This window comes from Nannospalax galili, unplaced genomic scaffold (assembly GCF_000622305.1).
Source record: "Nannospalax galili isolate Female #2095 unplaced genomic scaffold, S.galili_v1.0 scaffold898, whole genome shotgun sequence".
Taxonomy (NCBI): domain Eukaryota; kingdom Metazoa; phylum Chordata; class Mammalia; order Rodentia; family Spalacidae; genus Nannospalax; species Nannospalax galili.
In genome coordinates, this window is record NW_008342399.1 from 2,392,431 (window position 1) to 2,417,813 (window position 25,383).

The 25,383-nt window shown below is 40.5% G+C and overlaps 2 protein-coding genes across 6 annotated transcripts in view; one reads left to right on the top strand and one right to left on the bottom strand.

Moving 5' to 3' along the window:
• Window positions 1-10,148, bottom strand: part of Ptcd2 (pentatricopeptide repeat domain 2) — a 37,815-nt gene extending 27,667 nt beyond the window's left edge. The window contains exons 1-4 of one of the 4 annotated variants that reach the window (XM_008838475.2): window positions 9,842-10,148; window positions 8,617-8,709; window positions 3,042-3,171; window positions 102-219 (exon numbers count right to left, since the gene is read on the bottom strand). In XM_008838475.2, the coding sequence (XP_008836697.2) occupies window positions 102-219; window positions 3,042-3,171; window positions 8,617-8,709; window positions 9,842-10,133 (633 nt within the window). In that variant the 5' untranslated portion in view covers window positions 10,134-10,148. The other 3 variants (XM_008838474.2, XM_029566147.1, XM_008838476.2) reach the window with 3 other exon arrangements.
• Window positions 10,099-25,383, top strand: part of Mrps27 (mitochondrial ribosomal protein S27) — a 96,041-nt gene continuing 80,756 nt past the window's right edge. The window contains exons 1-2 of one of the 2 annotated variants that reach the window (XM_008838477.3): window positions 10,099-10,192; window positions 16,546-16,623. In XM_008838477.3, coding sequence (XP_008836699.1) covers window positions 10,120-10,192; window positions 16,546-16,623 — 151 coding nt within the window. In that variant the 5' untranslated portion in view covers window positions 10,099-10,119. The remainder of the gene's footprint in view (window positions 10,193-16,545; window positions 16,624-25,383) is intronic. The other variant, XM_029566148.1, reaches the window with a different exon arrangement.

The following is a 25,383-nucleotide window of genomic DNA, read 5'->3' on the forward strand; positions in this document are numbered from 1 at the left end:
ATAAAAATAATTTTTTTTTAGTTTAAAAAAGATTATCTTGTCTATCAGCACCAAAAACATCAAAATCACATGGGCAGGGGAAGGAATCAGAAAATAGTAACCTTGTCTTTGATGAGCTCCATTGCAGATTCTTCAAGATCCAGTTCATAGCACAGTCTCATGAAAACTGGTCCAAACTTATATTCCCCCAGAGTGAAATTTCTGTTCTCTGCATGGTACCTGGTAATGAAAATGATTAACTGAATCAGAAAGTGGGGGGGGGGGGTGGTTAGCAAGAATGACAGACAGGGCTGGGGAGATGGCTCAGCTGGCAAAGTACTTGTGTAGCAAGTACAAGGACCCGAGTGTGGATCCCAGCACCCATGTAAAAGCCAGTCTCAGTGGTGTGCATCTGTAACCCCAGAGGAGGGAATGAAGACAGGCAGATCCCTGGAGTTTCCTGGTCAGCCAGTGTAACCGATCCATGAGCTCTAGGTTTAGTGAGTCTCTGTTTCAAACAGTAAGGTGGAGAACAGGCAAGAAAGATACTTGATGGTGATCTCTGGCCTCCATATGCACACACACACGAACCTGTACAAGTAGATACAAACACACACACACACACACACACACACACACACACACACACACACACGAGGACACAGACTATACTGTGCACTCTACTAGATGCTGGGGACACAATAGAGAATAAAGAATGAGGAATTCCCATTCTGGAAGAAGAAGGAATTTGAATAAAACCAGGAAGAGTTTAGAAAACATACCAGGCATTGAAACAAAAAGGCTTTGTTAGAAGATAACAAACCTTGTGAATTATATAAAAGAGGTAAAACATACACTGTAATCATTCCCTAAATTAAGCAACGACCTGATGGGCCAGGATTGAGTATAAACATGTTAGAGAACAGCAGGTCTCAGAATGGGCCCTATCAATACAACAAGGGAAAGGAGCTGGGAGGTGTTCAGTGCTCTCAGAGGTGGCTTCATGCTCATACAGGATGTCAGAAAACCAACAGGCACATAATAACTTATAGCATTCTCTGCTTTTCTAAGTTCAGGAAAAGACCTGAGAGTCATGGTCACCTAGTTAAAGAAAAAAAATTAAATACTTTTTTTAAAAATCTTAAGACTTCGTGGGGCTAGGAAGATGGCTCAATGGTTAAAAGCACTGGCTGCTCTTACTGAGGACCTGGGTTCAATTCCCAGCACCCACATGGGGGCTAACAACCATTTGTAATTCCAGTTCCAAGGGATCCGACACCCTCTTCTGACCTCTGCAGGCACTGCACAACACTGATGCATTTATATACATGCAGGCTGTGCTGGATAGTTTTGGCTGTCAACTTGACACACATGGGTAGAGGGAGCCTCAAATGTGGAATTGTCTCCATTGGACTGGCCTGTGGCCATGTCTGTGGAGTATTTTCTTGATTATTGAGTGATGTGGGAGAGCCCAGTCCACTGTGGGTGGTGCCACCCCTGGGTAGGTGGTCCTGTGGTATATAAGAAAGCATGTTAAACACAGGCCAGGAGAGCACGCCAGTAAGCAGCATTCCTCCATGGCCTGTGCTTCAGCTCCTGCCTCCAGGTTCCTGCCCTGAGTTCCTACCTTGGGCTCCCTGATGAACGGTGACCTGGGAGATATAAGTCAAATAAATCCTTTCCACCCAAAGTTGGTATTGGGAAGAGTATTTTGTCAAAGAAGGTAGACTAGAACACACTCATACACATAAAAATAATAAATAAAATAAAATCATAAGTCTTGGGAAAAGGCTAATTTCAATGAAAGTGACGTCTTATATGTGGCTTAAGTTTGACATGTGGCCAGTCTGCCTTTTGGAACTGCATAACTGTAAGTCAATAGCACACACTTACTTTTAGTAATCAGTCATTTTTGTTGCAGGCACTAGGAAAACAATCTGCTGACCAAAGCAGCATTCCATGACTACATGCAGATCAGATTTTCATGGTAAAAATGACTTTAAAATACTAGAGGGAAAAGCTCTGACTTTACAGAAAACTTTACATTCTGTTGAAACAACAGAGGAAAGCTGGAGTTGCATTAGGGTGGGGTGCTAGAAGCATACACGCTGCCAAATAATATAAAGATGTATACTTCCAAAGTTATAGTTCATAATCCAATTACAGTAGTTATAAACATGTCATGCTTCATTATAATACTTATGGATTAAGTCATAAAAGACAGTGTAGCAATTAAGAACTTTTGACTGATTCCACAAATGATGGTTCAAAATTTAGCTCTTCTATTTATAAAATGTAATTGCAGGCAAATCAATGAATCACTTGGTCCCTTAGTTTCCTTATCTGTGAAGTGGACACAAAAGAATTCAAAAAGATTTTGTGAAGACTAGATAAGATTTGCTTGGCATATAGCAATTCTTTAAAGTTAGTTCTTATAAAATGTAAGGCATGATGAGAAACAGCTTTAAAATCTATAAAAATATTTCAGTAAACAGTCTCATGAGAAACTTGTTCCAGATTAAAGACAACAGAAAGGCAAAGTTTCCTCAATTTGATATCCATATTCAAAATGAAATTATTACCAATTAAAGTACTAGGAAATCACTGATGATGAGTTATTTCTTGACAAGAAATAAGAGGATCTAAAATCTCTCCATAAACCAAATGACAGATTATGAAGGGATTAGATCACTCCTATCTGTGGCTCAATAAACACAAGCTTCTGTTTCAGCTCATGATCCCCTTTCCCAGCTGGCTTCCTGTCTCAGCAAGGCAGTGAACAGGCTGGTTAGACCATGGATAGATACATCCATCTTCCAACTTGTCCCGTTGCTAACAAAAAGTGGCAAAGAAGATGAACCGGATAGTGTCATCAACATCAGTGAAGAATTATGGTGTGCAGGGAACCAAACCCAGGTCCTCTGCAAGAGCAGGAAGGGTTTGTAACTGCTGAGCCATCTCTCTAGGCCTAACCAGTGAAATCTTCAAAGTAGCTGAGACTCCTCTGAGGAAGGGAGAGTGAGAAGAGGTGAGGGCTGGCAGGATTATCAGAAGTGCCTCACCTGTAAATGACATTTTTAGCCAGTTCCATATCTTCCCGGGATTGACACAAGTAGAGCAACTTTTTCAACTCTTCTTTCAGGATGAGTTTGTTCTGGGTCACTTTCTCTTCCAAGTTTTTAAAGTAGGTCTCTGGAAGAAAACACAGGGTGGTAGTAATTATTCAGGTTGACTGGGATTGTAAATAGGCTGATCTCAGGGAAGAGGGGAAGCCTAAACATGGCTCACTGCAAAGGGGCACTGAGGGGGGCTTTTGGGTATGCGCCCTTCACTGGCTTGGTCCTCTGAAGCAGTGAGTGCTGAAGGTGGTCTCTAAGGCACATCTGTGTCACAGGCAAGACTGGGTCTCCATCCCACACGAGTCGTTTGAAAACTCAAACTAAAGGGTAGGAGGACAAGAAAGGGCATTTTGATTCCTTGGGTGATACTCAGGTTCACTCAAGTTTGAAAACAAATGCCCTAGCCCAGATAAAAAATTTATAGGTGACTCGAGCAGAAAATGAAACCAGACACCCAAACCATCAGTTGGCAGGGCGCCAAGTAGGAAAGTGAAAGGAAAATTTCATTCCATATAATTCAGAAATAGGTCATTCTTCTTGCATTTGATTCAGCCTTTTCTCTTTCATCCTCTTGGCCTGTCCACGCCATGGTCCCTATAGGATCCTGGCCATACCATAATGCAAAATGCATTTAGTCTAACTTTAATTTAAAAGTACCCATAGTCTTTAATAGTTTCTACACTATTCTAAAATCCAAAGTCCAAACTCTCCTTTGAGACTTAAGGCACACTCTTTGTAACTATAACCTTTGCAAAATCAAAAAGCAGATTACAGACTTCCAACATACAATGGCACAGAGTGGACACTCCCACTGCAAAGGGAGGAGTGGAGACAGCACCCCACTCCTTGGGTGTTGAACTAGCAACAAAGTTCTTAACACCATGTTTGTGAGATCGAGATCATTCTTTTTTCAACTTTCCAATTTTTATTTCATTTTCTAATAACTGTTTGTATAGGAAATACAATGTTTTCCTTATTATCCTTATGCCTGGTAACCCTGTTCAATTCACTTACAAATTCTAATTACACAGAAATTTCCAAAAGCACAGTAAAAATTTTATTGTTTTCTTTCCAATTATATTAGGATTTTGAGCAAAGCACTACAAGATGTGGACATGGCAACCTCTGGGTCTTGCTCTGACAGTAGAAGGAAGGCTTTCAACTACTTGCTGTAGATTTTTGGCAGACCTTGCAATTTTTATAAAGAAGCCCCTTAGATATCTAATTTTAGATAATGAATGTTGAATTTCTTCAGCTTCTATTATCATTTGAATTTTCATTTTTCATTGAATTTTCTCATTTGTGATTAAGGGTTTATCTCCAAATGTCAAGTCAACCTTATCTTTCTGGATAGACAGAGATGATATGGGTATAAATCCATCCAGTCTGCAAAATGGCAACATTTGGCTTTTAAAAATAAACCTTTTATTAAAACCACTGCACAAATTATGGATATACAGTTTGGTAGTTTTAAAATTTTTGAACACCTCTGTATAACACAGCTTTGTGGTGGTTGGATGAGAAGTGTCCCCCTAGGCTCCCAAGTATTTGAACACTTGGTCAGTTAGTGGCAGTTTGGGAGGTTTAGAAGATATGACCTTGCTGGAGGGAGGGCATCAGTGGGGGTAGACTTTGAGAGTCCATAGCCTTGCCCACTTGCAGTTTGCTCTCTCTGCTTCTTATGCCTGTGTGAAGATGTGAGCCAGCAGCTTTCTGCTCTGTCTCCTGCCATGCTTTTCCTGACCTGTTGGACTCTACCCTCCAAGATCATGAACCCAATAAATTCTTCATTCTTTAAGTTGGTTTTGATGAGAGTGTTTTGCCACAGCAACAGAAGGCAAACTAGGACAGCCTACCTTTACTCCACTGTTAGAAAACATGCAAGAGTACTACACCATGGGCAGAGGGTGAAGAACAGTTCTCTGAATAGCAGCACTCTTTAGTGGCAGAATCATTTTCAAGTTGCCACCATCTATTTTTGTTCCTCATCATTGCACTGATGCACTATGGAGACAAACACCAAAACAGAACACTGCTCCTGGGCATTAGGAAGAGACTATGCTGTCATCAAAACATGGGGTGAAACCCAATGTAGGCAACCAGAGATAGGGCTATTCTCATTTCAGGAGTAGCTCAAGACTGTTACAAGGCTGCTGCAAGTATTGGTACAATGTACACTTGAAACACAAGGACTGGAAGCCGTGGCACACAGCGTTCTCAGGATATAAGAAAAGACCTACATGGTTTGTGATAAAGGGACTGGATTTTCCAATCTTTCTTCTTAGGGTGGGATGGTGGTTAAAGTTTTACAGATGGAAGGGCCTGGACAGACCTAGGTCCTGCCACCAGCATACTCTGAGATCCTTATCTGTGAGACTTCATTTCCCAGGAATAAATTGGAAACCATGATGCCTACTTTATGGGGTTACATGAGGGTATTATAGAAAACTTCCGGCACAGGGCCTACCATAGAATAACTGCAAGTAAGTAATGGCATTAGCAATCTCAATTTCACTCCTGTCACCTGTTCTACTTAAAAAAATTCAGTCAAAAATTTCTCAAAGCAGGGAGTGGTGGTGCATGCCTTTAATCCCAGCATCTGGGAGGCAGAGGGTGGATCTTTTGTGAGTCTGAGGCTAGCCTGATCTACATAAGAAGTTCCAGGCCAATGGGGGCTATGCGGAGACCCTGTCTCAAAAAGGCAAAAAAAAAAAAAAAAAAAAAAAAAAAAACTCAAAAATTACTAATCTAAAAGATACCAAAGCAATGATTTTACATCTTGTACCTCTTAATCCATAATAAACCCAACGAATCCAAAACATGAAAACATGTAAATTATAACTTAAATATTTGAACTTTCAAGTACTTAGCATATAACCATTCCCAGAGTAATGTGTTTCTCACACAAAATTGTGGCTCTTGCCCACAAACAAATTAAGTCTATCCAGGAAGACAGGATATTTTATACAAAGCTATGTGAAAACACTGGTGGGAAGGTGGCATGTGAGTGACTAAAAACACAATAGGAGGGGGCTGGAGAGATGGCTCAGCGGTCAAGAGCACTGGCTGTTCTTGCAGAGGACTGGAGTTTTCAGCATGGTGGCTAATAACCATCCTTAACTCCAGTTCAGAGATCCAACACACTCTTCTAGCCTCTGAGGGTAATGTGTTCACAGGACACTTACGTACATGCAGATAAAACACGCAAACATGTAAAAATTAAAAAAAAATTTAAACTCAATAGGAAGAAGAGTCTCATGACATGTCATAACTCTAAGCAGTAGGACAGAAGAGGGTGATCAATGAGGAAGGAAGAGGCTAAATAGATTGGAAAAAGAGAGGAGGGGCATTCAAGATACAGGAATTATTCCCATTCTAGAATTAAGGGTAAAAGAGCTGTGACTAAATGAACAAGAAATCATTTGGACTCTAGAAAGGAAGTCTGTTAGAGAAAAGCCCAGGTGGTGAGTATATACATACTAAGGTAAGAGAGTGCTGTTGTACAGGGTTCTTAAAATGATAAAACATGACAGGATTTTAAATATCAGTCAGAAAATAGAGTGGACTGGCACTGATTTTTTTTGTTGTTGTTGTTGCTTTTCAGAATATGTATACACCACTTACAGCTTTATTAGACAACGACAATTGGAAATTACAGACAATAACATGGAGCCCTGACTGCAAACTTCACATAGCTCAAAAATACCTGAAAAGGGGGTGGTGGCACATGCCTTTAATCCCAACACTTGGGAGGCAGAGGCCGGTGGATCTCAGCCAGGTCTATATAGCAAGTTACTGGCAAGCTGTGGCTATAGGGAGACCTGGTCTCAAAAACACCAAACAAGCAGACAAAAAACAAAACAAAACAAAAAACCTTGAGATAAAACCAAAAGAATTCTAAACTAAGTGTATTTAACTGGAGATAAATATACCTCCACCCTATTCCTAAAGTTTATCTCTGAATCCCAAGGGTGTCATCACATGATGAGCAGAGCAGTGAGGAAGGGCAGTGCGGAGACTGGTGTGGGAGGGAATGGAGGCAGGATATTAATCAGGTGCTCATAAGCACCTGGCAGTGAGAGGGAGTGCTAGGCCTATGCCTGCAACAATCTTAAAGGGAAGCTGGAGAGATGGCTCAGAGGTTAAGAGCACTGGCTGTTATGGCAGAGGACTTGGATTTAATTCCCAGCACCCACGAAGCTAAGAACTCCAGTTCTGATGCCCTTTTCTGGGCTCTGCAAGGCAGCACACATGGCAAACTTACACACATATAGGCAAAACACCTATACATATATAAAGAAAAAATTTTAAGAAGCAATAACTCATTGGATCACAAAACAGAATGAATAGACATGAATGTGAGAGAGATCTATGAGGGGGAGGAATAGGAAGGTGTGGTAGGGAGATGGAGGGTGAGAGTGGTCAGTATGCACTGTGTACATGTGAGAAATTGTCTAATTAAAAAAAAAAAAGTAAAAAGGAAATTTTGGGTGTGTTCATAAAAGAGTTTGAAGTACTGGGAAAACCCTAGTGTAGGAGGGAGGGACTGAATGCGGCAAGATTTCCAAGATGCTAAAGGGACTGAAGCCTAAAGTAAAGGTATCCTTACATTTTTTAGCTTAACATTTAAAAAAAAATTTTAATTATATACATATGTGTGTGTGTGTGTGAGAGTGGTTTTGTGTGAATACAGCACCTGCAGAGGTCAGAAGAGGGCATCTGATTCCATGACGTGGGACTCATAGGCAGTTGTGAGCTGCCTTAATATAGGTGCTCAGGTTCTCTAAAACAGCAGCTAGCACTTTTAACCACTCTGTCATCTTTCCAGCCCTTGTTTTTAGCTTTTAAAATAAAAATTTAAAACATAATTCCAAAGTAGAAAAAGCAATAAAATGATCCCCAAAGTGTCCTATCAGCCTCAACAAATACTAATAGTTGGCTAATTTTGATTCTTCTACATACCCTTAAACACAGTGGACTTTTCAAAGTAAATCTCAGATTTCATAGACAAATTTCACCCTGTTTAAGAAATCTTTTATCCTTCTGAGTTTTGCAGCACAGAGTAAAAAATGCCAAATGCACTACCACACCCAGCACCATTTCATTTATATATAGCTATATCCTAAACTCTATACTTCAGAGGTTACTCAACATTTGAAAGCTAAGTCATCTGGTTTCTTAAACTATACGGTATATACAAATCATATAATGCCTTGCTATTTGTATCTCCATCAATCTCCCAATTGATGCTGATGTTGGTCCTCAAACCATAGTCTGAGTGGCACAGATCTAGAGAGGTTTGGTCACAGGGTTAATTTCACTAGTTTCTTAGTATCTTGGGAGAAGGGTTAAGAGGAGAGCTGAAGCCTTTATAGTAGTATAGTGTGAGATGAAAGATAGGAAACTAAGAGTAAATGTTCCCAGTTTTCCCTATGAGATAGTTCTTGAAGAATGAATTGGGACAAAGAGGAAACTTAAATGACAAATGCATATAAGAATTAAAAATAGATACTATTACCTTTTGTGCCAGGAAGATTATATGCAATAGCCATCTTCTTATGTTGAAATTCTTTTAATTTCACAATACTGTCTGTAAGTAGGTATCTTTTAGCTAAAAATTAAAGAAGTGAAATAATTTTGATTGTTTTATACTTAAATAACCTAAGTAGAGCTTGGTTGCCTCTAATTAACTCATCTTCACCTATTATATTAATAAACGATCCATCTAGATAGGTACAAATAGGATAGTATCCCTTGTGAGAAAATAAACATCCCAACTATCAGAGAATGCAAGTCCTCAGCAGAAGTGTTAGGTTTGAAAATAATTAGTGATGAACCACATATGATAATTGGTTGACAGGAAGCTGGGATCTGAAAGACAAACAGGCATTTGCCATCTGGTTAAGGACTAGCAATGGCACTAAAACAAGCACATATAGGTTTGCTTTATCTTAGGTGAAGCACAGGGGAGTGGAAAAAGCTACGTTTTGACTCCCAGTTTTGTAACTTAGGAAACGGCCTTTCAGATCTGAACTCAGAAACCTTAAATCAGAAATCACTGACCACAGCTTAGAAAGTCCGGGAAAAATATACTCTTTAAAGGATCCTTGGCTGCTCATGAGGTAAAAATAGATGAAGCTTAGCCAAATAAACATGCACTAGGAGTTCTGTGTAATACAATAAAGTAACAATAGAAATAGCTACTTATGAAAAGGGAGTCCTGTGAAGCAGTTAGACTCAGGTCCCTCCGTAGTTGGCTGAGTTCATATAGCTGTGACCTTGCGTGCTTGTTTCCTGTTTTGTGAATGGAGAAAAGGTACCTGTCCTGCTGGATGTTGTCTGGGGGAAAGGATTTCATATATGTAAAATTTCACTAAACAATCCCCTACATACGACGTTAAATGTTCTTATCACTTGGCAGTGTCAAGTAGTTTCCAAAAGACGTTAAGAGATGCTTTTGAGTGAGCAAGTTTGCTCAAGGTTTTTTAGGATGTAAGCCGCACAGCTTGAACGTCAATCTCTTACACTCAAACCTACGCACCCAAACACAGCGGAAAACGGAGGAACGTTCTCGTGGAGCAGCGTGGGCCGCAGAGGCCGTTTGCTTTTCCCGCATGGTCCTCGACCCCCAGAGAACACACGCGCAGGTCAAAGCGCACCGGCTCCAAGGAGGGCCGCCGGCTGGGGTCTAACGGTCCCTTCTCCATCCCGCCCCTCTTTCCACAGCCTGAGGTTGCAGATACCTCCGACGGGGAAGCAACAGCAGGTGGAGCCAGAGCCAGTGCGCCCCGCATACACCGCAGGCCACTGCGCCCTCAGCCGAACTCGTTCCAAGGCCCGACGCGTTGTAGCCATATTGTCCCGGGCCGCACCAACTGCGGGATCCGGAGAGGGGAGACGCCGCGACCGCTTGCAGCCCACAGCGCCCAAGAGGATCGGTCCACTTCCGGCGGGGGCCCTCTGGGCCCGCCCCTCGAGGCCTGGTCCCCCTGCGTCGGCGTTCCTCTTGGTACGTTCCAAGATGGCGGCCCCCATGGTACGGTGTGGAGTGCTTCTGGCTCACAGACTTTCTGCGCCTCCGCGTTTTCCGGCAGGTTGGTGGCTGCTGCATTGGAGGAGCTGCTCCGTTAGGGCCCCTCATTACTCGGTTCATTGAATGAAGGGAGCGATGGGCTTTCAAAGAGACCAAGTGCCTCTGAGCTCCGGTTGCTAGAGAAGCCGTTTAGGGTAGTTGGTAGCATAGAAAGGAGTAAGGTCTCCGACCCGTCTTCTTCCTTTAAATGATAGTGTCTCCTGGTCCGAAAATATGAAAAGTAGAAAGCCTATGGCATGAGGGATTGTGTATGTCTTGCCAGTTGAGTGTATTACGGTGGTAGTCTGTTTTTGCAGACCATAAAAGCCCGAGTATGTTCTCCCCTGTGGCTAGTGGTGGACAGGCTTCTTCCTCCTGAAGTTTCTTTGGAGGGGCATCAGGCATCACCACTTCATACGTGGTCCACCAGACACCTAATGTTCTTCACTTCATGGAAGAATTTTTCACTGCTAACCTAACTTCACATGATGACCTTGGCCTCAACTCATCGTTGACCTTTCTTTTTTATAATTTCCACGTGTAGACAAACAAGTAGTTGTAGCGCACTTTAACGTCTGAGTGGGATGGTACCCCACTCAAAGCCTTCTTAATGGATCTGATGATGAAAACTTTGAGGGGAAGTTTTAAAGTATTTTTTTTTTTTAAAAAGCGAAGTTTGCGATGGTTTCAACCTAATAATTCTGAGAAATGTGCCTGATTATATGATTAAAGTGCAATAATGACATTTGATGTTTGCAATGCTTGTCTCCTTTTCAGTCAGCCTCCCTTAGTGACGATTTAAAAACGCAGCACACATTTGCTCACACTTCAGGTACAGCCATTACATATCAACCCAGAACTGTATAGTTGACCACGAGAGTTTTCTGAAGATTAAATGGTTAAACTATCCTGGTAAAAAATGTTTTATACCATACATTTGTCAAATTGGCATGCACAATGCTTAGCAGCTCACTAAAAATGATCTCTAGAGCAACTATTAGTGTATTTAATTGCTAGTAAATTCTTTGCAATCTAGTAAGACCCTGGACAGTAGATAAAGGAGAGTATGTTGGTTATTTATATTTGGAACGTCGGTTCTAAGGAGGGGATAGGTATTACATGGGGGGAGTTGAGAGAACTAATTAATAGTTTAGTTTCAGTCAGAACTGGTGAACTTCTGGCAGGTTACACCTCTATTATTCCAATATGGTAGTTACTTATACATGTAGCTATTTAAATTTAAGTTAAAGATAATTATAAAGGTAAAAATTAAGTTTCTTAGTAACTAGCTTTTTTGAGTTTCATTTAACCTGGAGTTCACCAATTCAGCATTGAGCCAGGGATCGATCTATCTAGACTGCTCCCAGAACCACCATATCTCCTACAACCCTGGAGTTACAGGCACAGGCCACCTGCCCAGCTTTTTACATGGTTGCCGGGAGATCAGAACTCAGATCTTTATGCTTGTGTGGCAAGTTCTTTACAGACTGAGACAGCTCCCCAGTCTAATGAACATCTCATTTTAAAAGACACAAAATAGAGTATCTTTCTTGACACATAATTTTCCTGTTTCTGCTGTAGCAAATTAATACAAACTTGGTGGCTAAAAATAACACAGATTTATTTTATATTTCAGGGCCCCAAAAATCTGACACTCAATCTTGCTGTGCTAAAATCAAAGTGTCTGAAGGGATGTGCTGCTTTCTGGATTCCTTGGAGAATCCATTTCTCCGTCTCTACCATATTCCAGAGACCACTCACATTTCTTGGGTCATAGTTTTCATTCTTCATCTTCAAGGTGATATTGGCCAGTAAAGGTGTCACATCACTCCATCCTTTACGCATCACCCTGACCTAAAGATTGTCTCCTATTTTTAAGGACACGTGATTACATTGGACCTCCTGTGTAATAAAGGATGATCTCCTATGTTAAGATCAATTGATTAACACTCTGAATTCCATCTGCAACCTTAATTCTCCTCTGCTATGCAATCTACTATATTTACAGGTTCTAGGGATTAAGATTTGTACATCTTTGGGAGCCGTTATTGTATTTGCCAGTTTTAAATTCTTTATCCTTAAACTGTTTCCTTTATGAATGAATAGAGAAGGAGAGTGATTACCATAGCTTAATTTTAATACAAATAATTTAAAAACAAGCATAAAAGCTGGGCTTGGGACTCCTGAGAGGGCTCAGCAGGTGACCTTACAACCTTTCTGAATCCAGTTTCCGGAACCCACATGGTGGAAGGATAGAAAGCTCTGCTATAAGTTGTCCTCGACCTCCAAAAAGCTGGGCTTACCTTTAAAAAAAAATGTATTTGTCCTTGTTTATATTATTTTCATCTTGACTGGCCAGTGCTTGCCTTAAAAATGAAAGGATCATGACCCATCAAATGTGAGTGCTCTCTAGGATACGGAAAAAGCAGAGAAATGAGGATACGGAAAAAGCAGAGAAATGAATTCAGTTCATATTCCTTTGGAAACTGCACCCAGATGACATTCTGAGAGTCCTGTTTTTCCCTGTAATAACCTTCCATCCCCCGTCTTTTACCTCCAAGTTGGAAACTTGTGAGCACTGATCTAAATATTATCTTTTCTTGAATATAGAAGGTGATTTCTTATGATAGAAGGAAGCACATGTTAGACGGAAGACAGGAACTAAGGAAGACCTAGTAACAAATGTAGACAATGAGTAAGTTGCTGCCGTGCTAGAGTCTGCAGCTTACCAGCTTTTTCATCTCATGGTCATGTAGAGAAGGGCTTCCAGTGTTTCCTCTAGAGATGAGGTCTTCCTGGCTTTAGAAATTGCAATTCAGTTTGCACAGCAATGCTGCTATAAGTTGTGACTCAGTTACCTGAATTGACGCTTTTGATCCTGTGTCAGTCACCTAGAGCATGCAGGTCTTTCCTTACCTGTCACCTAGATTAGCTTCTTGTGTGACTGCATGATCTGAAAACTTCAGAGAGCTGATAAAACTCCAAGTTCCAGCTGGTTGTAATGGTATACACTTTTAATCCCAGTACTTAGGAGGCTGAGACAGGCAGATCTTTGAGAGTGAGTTCGAGGTCAGCGTGGTCTACATAGTGAGTTCCAGGCCAGCTGGGGCTACAGGGAGACCCTGTCTCAAAAAGACCAAACCAAACAAAACCCAAGTTCCGTCCTTCTTCTTCCTACTGTTGTTTATTTCTATACCTAGCATAAGGCCATCAGCCCTTTACTTATCTTTTTTAGTAAGTTTGTGAGTAAAATTAGTAATTTACAATGTTGTCTTTTTTTGGAAAAATATTTTATTTTCTAAACATCTGATAGTTTTGTACAATTATAATCCATTTGACATGTGGACATTCAGATAGTTACAACTTTTTTAGGATGTGTTAGTTTCCTCTTTGAAACACTTTATAGGGAAGTTTTTCTAATGGTCCTATTGATGTTTAAGTTTTAGAACTCAAATTTAGATACACTGTTCTAGTAAAAATCTGATCTGTGCTTAATTGAGGTAAGAGAGTTGGATTGCATGCAAATGCACATAGATATATCTATTTAGTGTCATTGGTGGATAGATGAGTATCCTTGCGGTGTTCTGACATTTATTCAGTCCTCATGACTTCTAACCAACAAAGGCGTGGCTTGTGGGCTCTTAGGACCTCTGGGTACCTGTCCTTCATTTAGTCATTATTTTGGAGTTTTTCTTTTTCTTGAGGTATAATTCACATACCATACAATTCACTCATTGAAAGTATGCAGTTCTGTGACTTTTTTCTGGAAAGAGGAAATCATGCAGGCATCTTTACAACCAATTTTAGGACATTTTAATCACACCCAAAAGAAACCCCATATTCATTCTCAGTCACTCTCCATTTCCTGCAGGCTACCCAATCCCCATTCCCAGGCCCAGGCAACCAATAATCAACTTTCTGTCTCTAGACTTGCCTCTTCTGGTATTTCATGTAAGTGGAATTATGAGAACTTTTGCAACTGATATATTTTTCATTTAACATAATCTCTTCATTTTTTTCACTTACCAAATAATGTTCTATTATAAAGATTTACCAAATCTCGGTATACAACTGGTGGATATTTGGGTGATTTCTACTTTTAATCATTATTATGACATTGCCATGAACATTGTGTATCAATTCGGTGTGAATGCATGTTTTCATTTTTCTTGTGTCTACTGAGGAGTGGAATTGCTAGGTCATATAACTGTGATAACATTCTGAGGGGCTGTGTGTTTTTCAAAGCAGCTGCACCAGCAGTACATGAGTTCTAGTTTCTCTGAGTCTTCCCTCATAGCCTTCATGTTCTGCTTTCTGATTATAGTCTTCAGAGTGGGTTTGAAGTGCTTATCTCCACGTGACTTTGCTTTGTATTTCCTTATTGACCAGTCATGCTAAGGATCTTTGCATGTTCCTACTAGCTATGTTTGTGTGCATAAATGTGTATACGTAAGTATCTAGCTGTCTGTAGTCCCAGGTTCTGCATCTTGTTTTCAACCAACCACAAATAGAAGATACTTTTTAAGAATTGCATCTGGGAACTAGAGATATAGCTTAGTGGTTGAGAGGACTTACTGCTTTTGCAAAGGACCAGAGTTTAGTTCCCAGCACCACATTGGCTGAGTCACAACCACCTGTAACTCCAGCTCCAGGAGATCCAATATCCCCTTCTAGCCTCCATGGGCACTTCACTCACATGCACTCAAATGTGTGCGCACACGCACACAAAGTAAAAATCCTTTAAAAATTGCACCTGCACTAAACATACAGTTATCTTTTTGTCATTGTTCCCCAAATAATATAATAAAAGCTACACAGTTGTTTTCATTGAATTAAGTATGATGAGTAACGTAGACGTAATTAAAATTTTGAGAGGATGTGCCTCAGTTATATTTGAATTTTCTCCCATCTTTTTATGTAAGGGATTTGGGCATTGGAAGATATTTTATGTGTGTGCCCATGGGAAATCCTGAAACCAATTCCTCAAAGACACAGAGGAAAGACTTTGAACTTACATGTGCGTGCGTGCGTGCGTGCATGCACCTGTCTGTCTGTGTTTTCTTTTTTTGTGGTACTGGGAATTCATAGGGCCTTACATATGCTAGGTTTGCACTCTACCACTAAGCTGTATCCCTAGTCCTTTTTTTAACTTTCTATTAAGAGTCTCATGATCTATTGACTGATCTAGCTAGCCAAGCGCCTTGTACTTTCTGTTACACTTTTTTTGTGTGTGTTTATTTACTTTGTGTGTGGGGGGGTCACATGAGTGCCATGGCACATGTATGAAAGCCAGAGGACAACCTATAGGAATCAGCTCTCTCCTTCCACCATGTGAGGCCAGGGATTAAACTCAGGCCTGGTAGCAAATGCCTTAACTCACTGAGCCATCTCACTGGCCTTGTACTTTCTGTTTTGAGATATGGTGTCACTAAGTTGCTCCACCTGACCTCAGACTCCCTCTGTAGCCCTTGCACACCTTGAACTTATGATCCTTCTGCTTCAGCCTCCTGAGTAGCTGGGCTCACAGGCCTGTGCCACCAAGTCCAGCATATTTTTCCCCTTCTGTGAGAAATGTGTGCTCAGATCTTTTGCCCATCTTTCAATTGAATCATTTTGTATTAATGAAGTTGTGAGAGTTATTTTATATCTTCTTGGCACAAGTCCCTTATTAGAGAAATGATTTATAAATATTTTTCCCATGCTGTAGGTTATTCTTTCACTTTCCTGAGTGCCCCTTCAAGTACAGAAGGTTTTAATTTTGAAGATTGCCATCAGTTCCTTCTCATTTATTCCTGATGTTCATGTTTATGGAACACTGCATATGCCAAGCATTGTGCCAACCACTGGGAATCCAGCTTCACTACCTGTTTTTTTGTTTCAAATTGAGCTTTTTAAGTTTCTCTTAGCTACCAGTGGCATGCTGGGTCACTTGGTATAATATTTCTCTTTGCTTTATGCGAAATAATGGTAAATTTGTTGATCCAAGTCAAATGGAAGTGTTTTCAGGTCTAGTAACTAACCATTCAATTAATAGGTTTGGGGGCCTATGAAGGAGTTCTAGGAACCTGGACATGATTTAGTGGCAATGAATGACTCCTAACCCTAACATTAAAAAAATAAAACTGACAGCATTTTTACTCATAAAATCATTGTGTCATTTTTCAGATCTTTCCGTACCTTCTATTTGTCAGAGTTGAGCGTATATTCTTATGAACTGAATTATGAACTCTGTAGTATTGGTTACAGTATCATCTTATAACTTCTAAAATGTGTAATCTAGTGGTTGAAAATGTGACAAAGATAATGTTTAATGGCCAGATAAATAAAAGGAAATCGTTGTGAAATGTGCCTATTGAGATTATTCTTTTTCCTCAGGGAAGAGATGCCTGCTTTCTGCAGCATATGTGGACAGTCACAAGTGGGAAGCAAGAGAAAGAGAGCGTTGCCACCTGGGTAGGTGTTGCCTGTCGGGTATTTCGTCTGTCATTTGCAGTCGCTCTGCTTTGTGTCTCCCAGCATGTGAGCACATGATGTATAAACTGAAAGAGACTTTACCGTGATTCATTTCACATAAGTACATTTTAAGTCTTAAAAAGAATTAGGCTTACGTGAGGCAAAATTGATTTTGCTGTCCCCTATATTCCTAATACTTTATTTTGTCTTGATGATTATTCTGAAGTTATATAGACAGTTCTTTCCTGCCTTTTGTTTATTTTATCATGTAGTTTTCATGTAGCCTGTCTCTGTTTTACAGATTTTTATACTGTATGCTCTTTTAATTTTGTATCCCTGGCTGGCCTGGAATTTGCAATGTAGACCAGGCTGGCCTCGAACTCACAGTGATCCTCCTGTCTCTACTTCCCAAGTGCTGGAATCAAGGTGTGCACCAACATGCCCAGCTTTTTAACTCCTTTTTGATTCTTCTCATTTTCATTACCAAGTGAGAGATTTGAAAGCAAAGTTATAATCTCATGTTAGACATTTGGAGAAGATAGTTGGCGAACATCTTCCAGCATTAAGCTCATAGTTATCCTTGCTTTCCCCTGTTCCCTGTTTAATATTTCATAGATAGCAGCCTTTCTTATATAAAGTACCAGTACCTAAAAGAAGTCACCGACCCTATGAGCATTTTTTACAGATGTATGTACTACAGACTTTTGGCTGTCTTTCAGCATATATCACATCATCAAGATGTTGGCAAAGTGAATAGATTGGTGATAGTTTTATGAGACTGATGTAACATTTGAATGAATACCAGTGCTGATCTAATAGTCTTCCTCCAGATTTCTTTCACTATTTCTTTATACTTATATTAGATAAGAACAGTCCTCCTTTGTTAGGATTCTTCTTGAAAGTGTGGGGACATACCTGTCACTTGGCTGGCAGCTCTGGAATGGGTGTGTGGACAGGGCTGGCCAGAGCAGAGCAGAGCGATGCAAGATCTAAAAGTGAGTGAGTAATTGTAGCCCCTCCATAGGGAACTTGCAGTCTGATTCTCAATAAGAGATCTGGTACAGCTTTTTAAATCAGTACTTTTTAATAGTCTTACTATCTTGAAATTAAAAGATAACATACTCTTTCTATACATAATATTTTAAAATCTGAATGATTACCATGCTATAAAGAAAGATAAAATAGTAACTTGCAATATAATACTCTATCAAAATGTAAAGAAATATTTAGACTACATTAAAAGCGCTCAGGTCTCAACATACTCCCATTCTTAATGTAGGCTCACCCGCATAAAAGACAGTGCACATAGGTACAGAAATCTACCAGGAGTGACCTTATAATGACAATTTCATTTACAAAATGAACAATTCTTGGTAAAGCTCTGAATGACTCAAAGGTCTGTCTTCAGTCAATTTGCATTGAAGTTGTACTAATGGAAAATTCAGCTTGTTTTTAATTATGAAAAAAGTACTTTGTGTTTATATGTAAAATGGAGTGGAAATTAATTAGAAACAGGTGTTTTTATAGTGCCAATGTCCATGCTACAGATGGTATAATATGTGAGGTAAAAATTTAAACTTAATTTGGAATTAATTTTATTTACTCTTTTGTGTGTGTGTGTGTGTGTGTGTGTGTGTGTGTGTGTGTGTAGTGTGTATACACATGAGTGTGTGGAGGTGTGCATATCCATGTGCAGACACATGAGGAGGACATAAGGTATCTGACTGTATCATGCTCTATCTTATTCTCTTGAGACAGGGTATCTCACAGAACTTGAAGGTGGGCTAGCAGCCAACGAGCTCAAGCAATCCTTTTGTCTCTGCCCCCAACAGTGCTGGGGTTATAGGCATGTACCCAGCCATGCCAGGCTTTTTACGTAGGTGTTGGGGATTCGAACTTGAGTCCTCATGCTTCTGCAGCAAGTGTTCTTACTTACTGAGCTATCTCCCCAGCTCCTGGAAGTAATTTTCAACTTACAGAAATTTGTACAGTTCCTAACCACCCTTTGTCCATATTTTTATTTTTGCTTTTTAATTCATACGAATGAATGAATGAATGACAGGGCCACAACCGTGTGTGTGTGTGTGTGTGTGTGTGTGTGTGTGTGTGTATGAAAGAGAGAAAGATGTGCACATATCATTTTTTAACTGAGAGCTTGTTTCATACATTATAGCCATCTATCCTGTGTTCTCCAGCATGCCCCCTAACATATTATATACCTTAACACATTATCAAATTCAATGATAAATACTTTTTCCTGTCTTTGTTTTGCCATTTGATCCCAAATGTCCTTTATTACATTTTTTCTCCTCCAATACAGGATCCATTCTAGGTTCAAATTGCATTTAAATCAAGATTTCATTAATTTGAAATTATTTATGACTTTTCTTACCTTTCCTCATGATTAGATTCATGTTTTGTTTCTACTCTCTGACATTGTGACCCTGTCAGTGTCTTGTGGACATGGCTGACTTCTGGATACTTCCACTGGCAATGTCAGCTTGGATCTCTTGGGCACACGGGTCCGATTATTCTCCACCGTAAAGTTGACTGGTTGTCTTCCTCTTGACTAGGAGACTACAAGTCATAGACATTAATATAATGTAGATATTCTGCTGCTTCTCAAGTTTCCTCTTAGATTTCTTACCCATTCATGCTGGTCTAAGTCAGTCTATACTGTGATGCTTGCAAAGTGATGATTTTCCAACTCCAGTCCCTTCGTATTTACTGGTGAGCACCCAGTGTATAACAACAGACCTTCCTTTTCTGTTTCTTCTCATTTATTTCTTTAAGGTCATACATTATGTTGACATCTAGTTGATTTGTAAGATTTCTTTTTAATGGTTTATTACCATTATTAATTATTTGGAGATCTAGTGGTCCCAACTTGGCTGGCTAGTACATATGCTTTCAAGCTAGCTTCCATATTCTCTTTCTCATAACTTGCTTACTTTCTCACTTAATAATGCATCACAAGCTTATCTTGTACTTTTTTTGTTTAACCCTGGACTCGGCCCCCTTCTCAGGAGCTCTCATTCCTTTTAGTTGGGAATGCTATTAGAAGCCAAGATCTGGGTATTTGATGTCTTTTTGATTCTTGTCCCAGAAATAATGAGTTTATACCAATACCTCCAGTACCCATTCATCTCCGTGGAGTTTTCCCTGGTCTTGCTGTGGTCTGTATTTGAATTTCGCTTTTTGGCTCACAACAAAGGCAATGTTTTGATGTGGGGAGTCACAGCATTACATATTTATGCAATTTCTCTGTCTTCTGTCCAAAAAATACCAGCTATGCTTTCCGGTCATTGTGAAAGTCCGTAACCCCCCCTGCCATACACCCATATGTTAAAACACCTTCTGAATTCAATAATACTCCCTTTAGGAACCACTGTTGTATCGCTGATTCCAGCACAGCTTCAAAAGAATTATATAACAAAGATCATTCTGGTGTGCCATATATGAATTATGAACAGTGGTATGGAACTGCAAATAAGGGAATGATGAATTCTGGGAAACCTTATTGTTAACATTTCCCTAGGAATGGAGGAAAAATGAGATGAGGACACTGTACTTGGTATCTTGCTGTTAGGTACAGTTAGTTCTGTTATTTGGACACAAATCCAGGGAACTTTGTCCTAGTTACCTGAGTAAACAGAAGCTCTTAGCCCAAGAATGAGAATAGTAACCTGCAACACATCAGTGTCACCAGGAGGCAGTTGACTCCTCCCTGTTCAGACCAGCCTGTGGAAAACAGTGTGAGCTACCATTTCCTGAATGCCTCTCAGCCCTTGCTGCCCCTCTGCCTCCAGTACCTTGGCACATCCTGGATCCCTGTCCAGTCAGAACTGCTTTCTCCTGCTCCATTTAGCCCACGTGATGTAGAGTGTGCACTTTGTGTCCTGCTTTCTGCTTTTACCTTCTGTGGCTGTAGCTGTAAATTAGAGATGCTGGTGATGTCTGCCTTACTGCCTGACATTCACCCCAGAAATAATGTGGAATGAATGAGTCCCTTGCATTTGCCCCATATATAATGTTTGATGTGAAATAAGATTTTGGAATTCAGGGGTCTGGAGAAATGGCTCAGCGGGTAAGAACACTGGTTGTTCTTGCAGGAGACCCGGGTTTGAAGACCCAGCACCCACAGGCAGCTAACAGCTGTCTGTAACTCCAGTTCCAGGGGATCTGATAGCCTCTTCTGTCCTCCACAGGCATTGCACGACATGGGCACACTTACCTACATGCAGGCAATTACACGCATACACATAAAATAAAAATAATTAAAATATTTTTTAAAAAAGATTCTGGAATTTAGATGGCTTGGAAGAATAAGAGGCCTTTGGAGACAGCGTTTTCCACTGTGTAACGGAAAGCAATGCTACTGCCTCTCATTCAAACAGCCCTTGGTCCTCTGTGTGATATGACCAAGCTAATTTTTGAGTGTTTGGGTTGAGATCTGACTGAACAGTGAGGCTGTTGGTTGAGTAGTTGGAACATGATTGTGGCTGCATCCCCGTAGGCTGGGCAGTAGATGGCAGTGTAACTCTTAAAACAGACATTTCGCATTGGCCACCGGTTTTGCTACTGAGCCTGCCAGGAAGCTTGCACGCCTGCGCAGGGCCTTGCTCTCATGTGGAGCTCTGTAATTGGACATTGAAAGCTGGAGGGCCTGAGGTGCTTGGGTTGAGGGCCCACTGATTGGAGGATCAAGGAGGACCGATTTGAGGCATTTGCTCCTGCAGTCCCTATTGGAGAGAACCACAGAGCTGCTCGGCATCCTCGGGCACCTCTGTTAGAGTGGTACCACCCTGCCGCCCTTCTGTGTAGGTCTTTGGGAAGGCTGTGTTAGTGATGGCCGGGGTCCCTGTGCGTTAACATGCTGGCTTTCTCATTTCTTAAATGCTTTATAGCATTGCATTGTGCATACTGAAACACGCACACATCGTACTGCACAGGACTTACCCCAGTGTGAGTGAACCTGTGTAGGAGATGGAGCACCCGCACTCAGAGCCCCACCATGCCTGCTTTGTTGGGAATCAGCCATACCCTTGACTTGTAAGACCACAGTCTATTTTGTAAAAATGCCTTACAAGAGAAAAATGTAAAGCATGCAAAAGCAGAGAGACTGGTGTGAGGAACCCCTTCCTCTCCACCTGGCTCCAACACTTATCTGTCGGTGCCCCTTGTCTCTTTGCTCCCTCTCCCTAATCCTTTGGATTATTTTGAGGCAGTCCCAGGAAACAAGTCATTTCTTTCATGTCTGTGTGTGTGTGTGAGTGATCTGTGTTTCAAAAAGTAAAGACGCTTTTAATAACATTGTTACAAATAAGGCATCATTTAAATACCATGAAATAGTGTTTTCACATTTTCCTGGTACTATAAATTTATTTTTAGTGTTCTAATTGAATAAAGATACAACTAAAGCATGTAAGTACAGTTGGTTGCTATATCCTCTCCTTTCTCTTACCCCTTTTAAAATAAAGTAGTTTTGTAGAAACATACAGTAGAGTGGGGTGAACGCAGGTTTAACCATTATCAGTTAGTTCCTTGACAGTGCTGTTTCATCCATATCCCACCCCTTGTTATTTCTTACTGCCCACATTTCCTCAAATGTCTTAAATATTTTGTTTTTCATACGTTTGTTAAAATGGGATGGGATCCAAAGAAGGTCATTTATTATCCCCACCCTGTGTGTGTGAGAGAGAGAGAGAGAGAGAGAGAGAGAGAGAGAGAGAGATGCGATGCAGACATGTGTCTTGAAGAAAACATGTCTTTTGTAGAGACTCTCAGATCCTGGATTTGCTGGTTTCGTCCTTCTGGTGTTTACCGTGTTCTTCTACCACCCTCCCTATGTCCTGTGTAAATAGTAGCTGGGAAAAAATGGCTTCAACAGAATCACAGCTTTTTTGGTCTTTGTTTGTTTTTTCTTTTGTCATAAGTAAACCATAGGAAATGTTTACTTTCTATCAGAAAGTGATATTTAACTGTTTTGAAGACCATTCATGATCCTTGCTTGACTCCACTATTTCATTAGGAAGAGCAAACTGTGCTTTTTACTTACCAATCATTTGTTCCTTATTTATTACCAAGAAATTTACCAAGATTCCCTTTATTGTCATTTTAATTATCCTGTGATACAATTTGTACACAAGAGTCAATTTTCAAAGTATCCTTCGAAGATATTGATGCCATTATAAACTTATAGGTTTAAGCATTAGTGTTTATTTATTTGTATTTGAGACAAATATAGATTGGGCTGTGTAGACCTGACTGCCTAGAATTTACCCTACTGTTCCACCTTGAGTGCTAGGATTGATTGTGAGTACCACCACACCTGGCAGTTGAGACATTTGACTGCATTACAGCAGGTATTTTTATCCGTAGGGTTTTAGTTCTCTAGCTGTGCACTCTTAGAGCCCTATGAGTCCCTGGACTGGCCTTCTTTAGTCAGAAGATTTTAGTCTTTTATTCTTTCTGTGCTGATCTTCCTTTGGTGAAAATGAATACTGAATGAAGGATTGTTTCTCATTTCTCCACTAAGTCATAGAATTCTTCGGGGAGGAAGATGTGCAAGGTGTAGGTATCAGCACTAGCCAGTTAGCAGCTAGTGAATACAGAAGAGGCCCTCAGTGAGCAGGATGCTGGAGAAAGCTTTGTGGCAACTGGGTAGGGTGCTGGTTAGAGGGCAGGCCTGATGAGGAGGCGCCTCCGTTTCTGTGAGAGGAAGTGTGCTTGTGTCACCCTGCTTGGAGCAGGGACCCAGGTGACTTGAGCTGAATTGGACTCAGGAGCTAACTGAAATATTTTGTTTCTGGTTTTTCAGATTCTTCGTTGTTGTTGGTCTGGGCTTTTTATGCTGTGGATGTGTCTGAATTCACGCCTGATTCTTGTCCCATTTCAGCTGAGATTTATTTTGCTCTTTCATTTCATCTGTGGATGCCTTTGGCTTGTAGTAGTTTTTCAGATCCTGCTTCTGAGTCCTGATGGAGGTTTTCTGGTCTGCTTTCCTAACTTTGCCGAGTTCCATGGTTGTATTCTGTGGTGTTGATTTCCTAGGGTTTCTATTTACCATCAGCTCACAGTTCCAGAGAGGAGTCTGAATGCGCACGCCATCCTTTTCATGATCTTGGTATATGTGCATGCTCGGCTTGTTTTCATATTTGTCCCTTAGTGATTCTGCTTGTTTCAAACAGAAACCAAGGAAGAAAATCTAAGAACCTGCTCCAGACTGCTTCCTTGGTTAGTTTCTCTAGGCTTCTTTGTGCTTCCTTTTGTAACTTCCTTGTGTGATATCTATTAAGGGTCCTTGTTTTTTTCTCTTAAAAAGGGACAAAAACATAGTTTCAGCCTGTTTTCTAAGCTCATTTCTTCTAGGAAGGGCAATAGTAACCTATATCTCTTTTCTTAGTACATAAGTTAGATAAGGTTTTTGTAAGGCCCAGAGGGGGCTTAGCATTCATTGCCTGAATGGATATTAGTAATATCCTGTAGTTAATAGGAATCATGAAAAACTGAAACCTTTGGAGACTACTAGCCTCCAATCAAAGACCCACCTTTTCTTCAGTGCCTTTCTTTACTACAGTGTTGACCTTGAGACCACCTATTTCTGTGAGGCTGCTCTTCTGGCACATCACTATTGACCATGCAAACACAAGGACTTTGTTTGACCTCAGGAACCCAACTTAAAAAAGCTGAGTGTGGTGGTGCACACTTGTAGTCTAAGCACCTGGGGTTCACCGGCCAGCCAATCTAGCCTAATTGGCAAACTCTAGACAAGTGAGAGACCATCTCAAAAAAAGTTAAGTCTTGGGGCTGGAGAGATGGCTCAGCAGTTAAGATCACTGACTACTCTTGCAGAGGACCTGGGCTCGATTCCCAGCACCTACATGGCAGCTAATAACCACCTGTAACTCTAGTTCCAGGGGATCCAACCCCTTCTTCTGATGTCTGCGGGCATTGCAGGACATAGGTGCACTTGGCATGCAGGCAGTGCACTCATACACATAAAATAAAAATAATAATCTTTTAAAATTTTTTAAAAAGTTAAGTTTTGGCAAACGCAGAGCTGTATGTGATCATGAAGCATCTCCTCAAGGTAATAAACATACTTGCTGTTCTCTAAAGTCAAAATTTTCTCCTCTTCCTTTGTAATCCTTTCCTCTTCCCTCCTTCCTATACCCCAAATCCTCAGGAAACTATTGATATGCTTCTTGTCAGTTTAGTTTGCAGTTTTAGATTTTGTGCTATAAACCAGCTCTTTAAACAAAATGCTCAACTTGGCATATTTTCAATTACAGAGAAAGTATAAATCAAGACCTTACTGAGGCATAAGAGCTGATTTTTGGTTTAGAATCCTCAGAGGACAGCCGTCCTTGTTGTTAATAGGGTGAGTTATTTTCTAGTTTATTTTGAGTATAGATGTAGCTCTAGACTGACTTTACATGAGGTGATCCTAACCAGTTTCAAAAGGTCTTTATTTTATCTTTTGAGTCCTATCAGTCATTAAAGCTCAAGCTCTCAGTATCTGCAGATGCCCTCAAGGTGACTGCTATATTATCACTCCCCTAAGCCCTCCATGAGAGTGCTTCCCTGTGACCTCTGGCAGTTATATTGCCCTTTTTGAAAGCTTAGGCATATGTGTGAAAAAAAGTTTTAATATTTGTCTTTTATTTTATGGTAAATAGATTTGTTAAAATGATAGTTTCCAATTCCTGCTATTATGAAAGGGTAGCAATGAACATGGATGAACAGGTATCTATCTGT